We start from the raw sequence: 8,424 nt of genomic DNA, 5'->3' as shown, positions 1-8,424 counted from the left end.
TTACCATCGACAATTATCGTTTCAATGTATTGGTGAGCACGGGAAAATAAATTATCAGTACGAAGTTGCGTGAGAGTCTGAACATTGTTGCAACGGGCAATAATGATAATTTTTCCGAAATTCCCTCATTGAAGCTTAAAGTACTCATTTTTGAGACGAAAATGAGTAACTTTTACGCATCGCGCATCAGGTATAATATGGGTAATATTTACTCAATTTTTATAACATTCGGTGGTACTCAAAAATGAGTAAAACAACTTCTACTCAATTTTGAGTACATACACTCAAAATATATTTCACGTTATAGTTACCGGAAAAGTTATGTGAATATTTTCCACCCAAGTTTTCACGTAAATTTTATATGACTTTCACATGAGTAAGCCATTTACAGACTCAGTGTATTTTCCAGTAATGGCTATATAGTGTTCTAATACTTTTTAGCGGGCTTTCACGTAAAAACTATCTGTCAGTAACATGATGTCTATACGAAAATCCATTGAATTTTACAGTTTGTAATGATAGTTTTCAATAGATGATGGAGATGGTTTTCAAATGGAAAAAATCTCTTTTTATTTTAGGTCTAGGTCCCCTTTAGATCATCGCAACCATTAAAACTAAATTGCTCTTACGGATTGTTGCTAACGGTTGCGGTCAACGTCATGCCACAGATTTGGTAGAAAACTAGAAGAAAATGTTATGTAAACATGTGCGTGTATGAGCACCAACATATTATTTATTCTGTACCTCTTGCCGTATTATTCGGGTAACTTTGTACGAGTAATATTAGCTTGTAGTATGATCAACCAATCGGAAATACAAAGCCTTGATGTAAGTCATTGGAAGAAGCAAGAAAAGAGATCGGTGATAATAAAGGGGTAATCCTATTTCACTTAAATCTTGTAAAATGCACAAAAACGAAATCGCTCAAGTTACAAGGTATTTGTAAACGTTTTTATTGCTTCTGTATTACAGGCATCAAACTTATTTTGTACGTTTATTGTTCTGCAGTGCTGTTAAATAATCTGTTTTTTCTAAACAACATTTTTTTACCTGCGATTTCATCATTTATGATCCGATCAATAATTATGATTGAAAATGGAGGGCTAGAAAAAAAATCTGCTTCATAATCTCAACTATCTCGGTCCTAACTAAGCATTCGTAAGCTTGATAATGTTCGTGAAAGTCTCCAGCTTTCCACCTGTGAAGAACCAAATAATATTTATTTTCGAATGATAATCCTTCTATGATTTCATACAACAGAATGTTATTAGAGTAGAACTTCGCTACAAACTGACCAGTCTTATAATTTGTATTCTTATGAGTAAAAAAACTGGAAAGTAAAACATGGAACTGCGTGGCAATTATTAAGGGTTGAATTAACTTATGAAAGTAGTTCCTTAATCTCAAATCTGACAAATAAAAGTTGTTGGACTCATTAGTTTTGAAAAAGGTGTTATTAAGAACATCGTTTGAAAATTGTAGATATGATTTGACGCACAATGTATAACATATGTTTTTCCTAGAAGCCATCACATGTGCATACCGCTTGAATCCTCTGTGTTTAGCCTCATTACGGAAACACATCATCTTATAAATTGGTCCTGATGAGAGAATTATGCTAGGATAGTGCACTAGGAAGTGATGTTTCGGGGTGAGATCTCTTTTGAATAAGTCTTTGTATAAGGTGTGGTGAGATGCAATCAAACATCTCAATTCATCGATATTTTCAAGAGAGAACGATGAACTCAAACATAGATCAACCATCTGTATCAACGTAATGGCATAATTCCACACTGGATTATTAAACTAAAATTTTGAGAAAATACGAGCATCTCGTTTGATGTTGTTCTGAACGAAACTGATCGACGTTTGTCTTTACTGTTGAATGATTCGGTTATATCGGGCATTCGAGAGAGCTCATTATTAATTGATAACTCCGCGACGTCCTTCTTACGAGTATTTAAAATTTTCAGAGTGAAATATTTTTTAGTATAGATAAAGTTGTTCAACACTTAAACGAGTCCATATTTACACACTCCAGTGCTGAACAAGTCATGCATTGCATCTACACTTCTGTTTTCTGTCACATGAAAAGAAGGTAAATTATTGAAAATGGAACATCCTGCAATACCAGTTTCACAAAGCTTATTTATTTCTACATCTTCTTCATAATCCACTCTACGACGGGCGCAATCTGCATGTTCAACTACATCTGTTTTAAAAAGCTCTTTGGGTCTCCTACAGAATCTACAGTGAAAAGTTGCATTCAAACCGCTGGAGAACGAAAGTATGGAATGAATTCCCAAATTGTCGCCTTGTAACAAGCTTAATACGAATTTTACTTGCACTGCTTTTCCTTCAATTTCTAGTTTTATACCTTCAACTTCTATGTGTGTAAACACTTCTATTATAGCTCCGAACAGTTTGTTTATACCGACGTCTTTAATGTCAATCTTTTTCAACATTCCTGCTACAAATATATTGTTCAACTTCGAAGCGTAAGTTTCTGGGATGGTTGGGAAACTAAAATAGATTCCGCTCACTGAATGTCGATTGCTGTGTGAGCTCTGGGAGTCGTTGACTTCGAATTCGTCCCCATACAGCCAAACTGGGATCACAATCTCATTGCCATATTTCTCTTTCACTTGCAGCCATTTGGAACCATTGATAAAGTTTGCGATTACCGATGATTTTTCCAAGCGGGTTTGATTTTCAATAGTCTGTTCAAAAATATTTTCACTCTCAAAAAAGGTTTTAATTTGATATAAGATTGGCATGATAATAAGAAAGTTTTTTGCAGGCTCTTTATCTATTTCTAGTTGTTGAATTGGAAAAACCGATCGTTCATTGTTTTCAACAGTTATTACAGATGGTGTTTGTAAACCTATAGTAGACTCAATGTATTTAAATAACTTGTAATCTGAGTTTACATTTTTAAACATCACTTTTATTTGTTCCATTGTACTGTTGAATATGAAAGTGTTATCTATGTCGGATGAGGCCACGTTCAAACTAACGATGTGATTTGATAGTTTCGTTAGCAGTTCTGTTACATCATTTTGCACCGAATAAACATCCTTCCTATTGAAATTGCTTTTTGCATGTTGTTTCAGCGTAAAGTTCAATGCAGATCGATCGATTTGATTCAAACTATTCCATGAGCAACCAGGTTCTTGTGATTCGTTCTCTTTTTTTCTCTTTTTGATTGACACATCATCTGGTGATGTATCATTGGCAGTTATGACTAAATTTGTAATAGTATCCATAACATGTTCGCTTTTAAAAGAAGTTAATTGATGCTTTACGATATGTTTTTTGAAGGGAAAGTAGCTGGAAAAAATCTGACCGCATTTTTGTACTGTACATATGTATTTGAATGTTGTTGGTACCATATGTTGAATTTTAATATGATGAAGATATTCATTGGCAATGCTGAATGACCTGCTGCAATTTTCCAGCATGCAACCGAACATGGTTGTTTAAAAACTATGACGATGTATCCACAAAATTACGTAATTGATTAATGCTGGCGTAAGACTCTCGCTGTGGAATTTCATATACAACGCCGCTCAGGAAATGCCAAACCAATTTGGACAGCTTCGCGTACGGTAGGTTGAGGACTGCGGTCAGTTTGACTAATACATCCGTCGCTCTCGCAGCCGAAGTAAGCTCGTAATGCAGATCACCGAATACCACCATATATTTACCACTGAGATTATTTATCCCACTGCCAAAAAATACTAACTTAGGTGCAACTGGTAGTCCGCGCTCTTTGTACCCGGCATTAACGTTTTCAATTTTCGTGATAACCTCTTTTTCGTTCTCAACAAAAATTATTGTGTCTTCCTGGGCTACAGTTTATAGCGAACAGCAGCGGAAATAGGTGGTAATACAGTATTCAACAAAAGCAGTAGAGCGCAGATCCTGGCATCTGAAAGTATAACAAGATTAGAATTAGTTGCAATCGATGACAAAAACATTCTCTTAAAACTAAATAGCTTCCTATTTAGCGCCATTATTTAATGAAGGCAACAATCGACAAGTGATATTCAAATAATGATTTTTGTACCAACAGATAGTACCAAAAGTGGTTGCAGAATTATTTTCTTCATTTACGAGATTAGTGACAACCAGCTTTTCCAAAATGCTTATACCAGACATTCATGATGCATTCTTTAAAAATTAAACTCAGAGTAACAAAATAAAACAATCAAATAGAGACATATTCATTCTTCATCACTCATACCAGTTAGACTTCGCTTTAGTGATACAAACATCAAATGAACATCAAATTCCTCCCTCTCATGATCTATAGAATTTGCCCATCCACTCTAGTGTTACGAATATATTTGATTACCACATAACTGGAGAATATCTTTTAATTACCTGGCATTGTCCAAGGAAAAGAAATGATAAGTTGGAAGCATTTGCCATATTCTTAATAATCTCGATTACGCACATTCTATCCACAATTTACAATAACAGATTCTCGAAATGAATAAGTGACAGAAAACAACAAACACGAACTGAACGAACCGAAACAAATGCAGCTGTGTGGCAAAGCTGCCAGTATTACAAAAATACTAATCAGCAGCAGTATACGTATTATTGATTAAAACCAACTTACTGGTGATGTCTAACAATTTGAACATACTTTCGTGTGCGTTTGAACATACCTTCATTGGAACCATCAAGATATTTCATCAGATCGACTGCTGATGGATCGTACGAACGCTTTTTGAAATATACTTTCAAGCTTTCACCAATCGTCATAAGTTTTTGCAGTCCATTGGGCAAATCCAAAAAAAGTTGAGAATAGTCTGTGTCAATCTGGAACAAAATGAAAAAAATTAACCGTTAAGATTTTATGTCAACATTACGGTAAAAGTAAATTAGATATAATCTGGTCATATGTTTTGATTTATTCTTTGGTCCTTACCAGCTGATAGCCAAATGTGTCCCGGTAATGAGGAAAACTTTTTAATAATTGGGGGACGGCTTTCAGGTTACGTAGTAGGTGTTTTCTGGATGAAAAACTTGTAGGCCATTTATTTAAGACTGTAGATTCAGGCTGAGCCACACTGTAGCCTCTGTATCCGGTATGTCGTCAACAACACGATTTTGTTTTATTTTCTTTACGTGCTCTTCTTCCCTTAAATCACTTCTTCTTTTGCTCTGCTTTAAATTGCCAATTTTATTGGCAATTTTGCCACCGGGATTCTTCCGGTCACCACCGCGTGGGATATAGTAGTTCTCCTAAAAAGCAATGAGATTATTTTCAAATATTCGAAAAGTCCGAATGTCTGAAAAAACTATTTTACCTTTCTTTCTAGTTTGAAGAGCGTAACGATGGCCAGACTGTATTTTTCCAAATCCTCCGCTGTCGTCTTCTTTCCTAGAGATATATGATGCTTCGCTACTATTTCAGCTAACTTTAATTGTGACGCCTCTGACAATTCTGTATGTTTAGCTCTGCGTAAAATATTTTTGTTTCGGTCCGCTTTAGAATTTCCAATAATTTATATGGAGTGAAGCCTTGAAATGTTTTTTCGAGCACTTCAGTGGGCTCTGAAAAAAAATCATACCATATTTCTAAAAAATCTTCCAAAATTCATAAAAAAATCTTCCATTTTTTTGAAATTCACCTGCCGGAAATTCTTCGCTCGGTTCTTGGCTGTAATTGAGGTATTCCACCAATATGTTCTCGTCGGATGCTTCAATGGCAATGACACTGGTATCCTATAAAATATATTGCAAAGTCTGCGTTCTTGTGAAAATCTTAGGAGTTTTTACCTGTTCGGGATTGTAGTCAGTCAGTTGCTTCGCCATTTTGAATTTTGAAATTTTCTCACCTGAAATTCACGTAACTTTTTTTCTTTGCCTGACGTTTGTCGACATCACGTACACAGCATGTGATAAACATATAAGATTTAGGGGATATGAACATTCAATTTACTATAGTCACATGAAAAATTGAATACTATAGTGAAAATGAAAGTACCTGTTGTTTCACGTAAATTTGACATGATGAATGTTTTAAATGTACGTGATGGACACGTAAGATTCAAGGGATTTTTGTATACAATTCATCATGTCCACATGAAAAATTAAAGCCTTCAAACTACCTGAGATTTCACGTAACATTGATGTGATTATTTTTTATTCTGTCTGACGTTTGTCGAGTTCACGTAGGAAGTACGTGATAAAACATAGTGCTCATGTGTTTTTCACGTCGATGCTATCGATATCACATAAATCATGCAAAATGATAGAAGATTTCAAATTACAGGAATTTTCATGTAAGAGTGACGTGAAAATTATTTTGAGTGTACGGTTTTAGCGAAACTGATTAGGTTTTGACTCAGTTTTGGGTTATCCAGAATGAGCGTGTACTATAGAGTGGCGTCGTGTCATCCAAAGTAACGCTGGTAACACTGGTAACACTGAACATCCCCGTTAAAAAGACCCTCCTATTTTTTCCCATATTTAGTACATTCTCATAGGCACAATTGCCCGATTTCGATTCCGACGAATCAACTGATTGTTGCAACAACTCTTATGGGAGTTTAACAGGGGGGTTTACCGATTGATCAGTATACGAAATCGGTCGACGAAAACCAACCAAATCGAGTGATTTTAGGGTGATTTTGTTCGAGCCTATTTACGAAACCAGACGAAACAGGGAGATTAGTCTGATGATGAAATTGCCAGATCCATACGAAATAGGTTGAGAAATCGGTGGATCATTTTCTAAATCCAATTAAATCAGATTAAATATGCAGATTAGTAGAGAGATTATTTTTATTCAAGCATACTAAATAGGCTGATTAATCCATGTATAAAGTTGAAAGTTAAGTTTTAATTTGAACTTATATTTTAACTTACATCGCAGCCGATCCATACCTTCAGTGGCACATCTGGACAGCGTTATCTTCCTATTAAAGGTATCGAACCAGCCGGTTAAGCTTTAGATGTTGCTCGTACAGCCGGGGAGTTGAATAAGGGCTTTGAATCGGCTCCGATCCCGGTAACCTTCCAGTGCCCTGTCGATAAACGGTTTCTGTTCCAAGCATCTGAACGGAACAAAACATTTTCGGTTAAAGAATCATCAAAGGTTTCCAAATATTCAGATTGTTTTTGTTTTGGATTAATAGATCACAATCTTACTCATTATCATTATATAATAAATTCTTTTACCTGAGATGAAAGACAAAATAAATCTTTTGCGAAATGTAGAAGTGCAACAGGAAATTTGTCTGAAAGTTAAAAACAGTTGCTATCATCTGTTAATGATTAAAGAAGTCACAAAAACGATTCATGCAACTGTGAGTAATTGTAAAATACTCAAAAATGTGCTTTTATTTACCAGAGATATATAGAATTATCCGACGAAAAATCTTATGCTGCTTCTACTCCCGGAACCATTTTGAAAAACACTACGAAATTCTTTTTTGTTTGCTTACTAATCAACATAAAAAATATCATCCGATTTTACTTTATATAATAAAGCGATCTTATAACAGATTAAATTCACATCTTACGACAACTGATTTAATTATCCAAGAAATCAGGTGACAAAAATAGTCAACATACGTGGTTTGACGAAATTGACTGATCAATATGTCGATTGCACAAACACCCGATTTAGTTGATACACGCGTATAATACCATCTGTCAAAATTTTTTAACGGGTCTTTTCTCTTCTCCCCACCTAAGAGAAGAGTGGCCAAGATGATACCTCGGTTTGCTCCAGGTTTTTTGCTCCAAACGTGATTGGTTGATTTTGACAGCACGCTTGTGTGACAATATTCAAAAGGGGTTCAGCTTGCCGTGTTGCTAAACAGCTGGTGTTCGACCCAGTCATTGAGTAAGTAAAAGTGAAATATTGTGGACACAATTCTCACCAAACATGTGAAAAGGGCCCATGTGCCATATGTAAACAAGCCACAATTTCACGTTTTTCAATAAATACAAGCTTAATCTACCCGTACAAATAAGATTGTTTGATTAAGAGTAAATTCTTTTATCAATAAAGCTTATTGGTAAGGGCAGATTTCGCTTGTATTAATCAAAAAACGAGAAAATTTGGCTTGTTTACATATGGCACATGGGCCCTTTTCACATGTTTGGCGAGAATTTTGTTTTCGTGGGACAAAAAAAGCAAAAAAGAATTTGAATGAAGTGCCAAGAGTTTGGTCGTAAAATTTTATCGATTTCCCAAGAATGCAGAACCTTATCGACAGTGGCTAAAAATATGCGAAAAATCTGAAAAAGATATTCCAAATTTTAAAATCTCACGCAATAGTCGAAAATGCAGTGAAGGTATTTCTTTTTATTATTATGTTGTTTATTTAGTTGTTCGTGGTAACGTGAAATCAAGCTTTTCTTGAAAACAAGCAATTTTCCCCTTGATTTTGCAACAGG

The 8,424-nt window shown here is 35.1% G+C and overlaps 1 protein-coding gene and 2 long non-coding RNA genes across 5 annotated transcripts; 1 reads left to right on the top strand and 2 right to left on the bottom strand.

The window, feature by feature from the left end:
- Window positions 1-264: 264 nt before the first annotated feature.
- Window positions 265-1,003, top strand: LOC129729562 (uncharacterized). Its single transcript, XR_008728693.1, has 3 exons — window positions 265-376; window positions 442-512; window positions 579-1,003. It is a non-coding gene; the product is annotated as an uncharacterized LOC129729562 (long non-coding RNA).
- LOC129729560 (uncharacterized) lies at window positions 942-6,242 on the bottom strand. 3 transcript variants are annotated; one of them, XM_055688218.1, is made up of 7 exons: window positions 6,126-6,242; window positions 5,794-5,881; window positions 5,646-5,739; window positions 5,322-5,568; window positions 4,940-5,256; window positions 4,677-4,830; window positions 942-3,931 (listed from the first exon to the last, which is right to left on the bottom strand). In XM_055688218.1, the coding sequence occupies exon 7, from the start codon at window positions 3,471-3,473 to the stop codon at window positions 2,013-2,015; it is 1,461 nt and encodes a 486-aa protein (XP_055544193.1). In that variant the 5' UTR covers window positions 3,474-3,931; window positions 4,677-4,830; window positions 4,940-5,256; window positions 5,322-5,568; window positions 5,646-5,739; window positions 5,794-5,881; window positions 6,126-6,242; the 3' UTR covers window positions 942-2,012. The 3 variants fall into 3 exon arrangements, with proteins under 3 accessions (XP_055544193.1, XP_055544192.1, XP_055544191.1); XM_055688217.1 differs by having other exon boundaries at window positions 5,794-5,955; window positions 6,126-6,188; XM_055688216.1 differs by lacking the exons at window positions 4,677-4,830; window positions 4,940-5,256; window positions 5,322-5,568; ... (1 more) ...; window positions 5,794-5,881; window positions 6,126-6,242 and adding an exon at window positions 4,387-4,549.
- A 632-nt stretch (window positions 6,243-6,874) lies between these two features.
- Window positions 6,875-7,664, bottom strand: LOC129732952 (uncharacterized). The gene is made up of 3 exons (XR_008729392.1): window positions 7,367-7,664; window positions 7,198-7,256; window positions 6,875-7,073 (listed from the first exon to the last, which is right to left on the bottom strand). It is a non-coding gene; the product is annotated as an uncharacterized LOC129732952 (long non-coding RNA).
- Between the last annotated feature and the right edge of the window lie 760 nt (window positions 7,665-8,424).

This window comes from Wyeomyia smithii, chromosome 3 (assembly GCF_029784165.1).
Source record: "Wyeomyia smithii strain HCP4-BCI-WySm-NY-G18 chromosome 3, ASM2978416v1, whole genome shotgun sequence".
Classification (NCBI taxonomy): Eukaryota; Metazoa; Arthropoda; class Insecta; order Diptera; family Culicidae; genus Wyeomyia; species Wyeomyia smithii.
The sequence above is the reverse complement of the archived record's forward strand: the minus strand, read 5'-3'. Positions and strand labels throughout refer to the sequence as shown.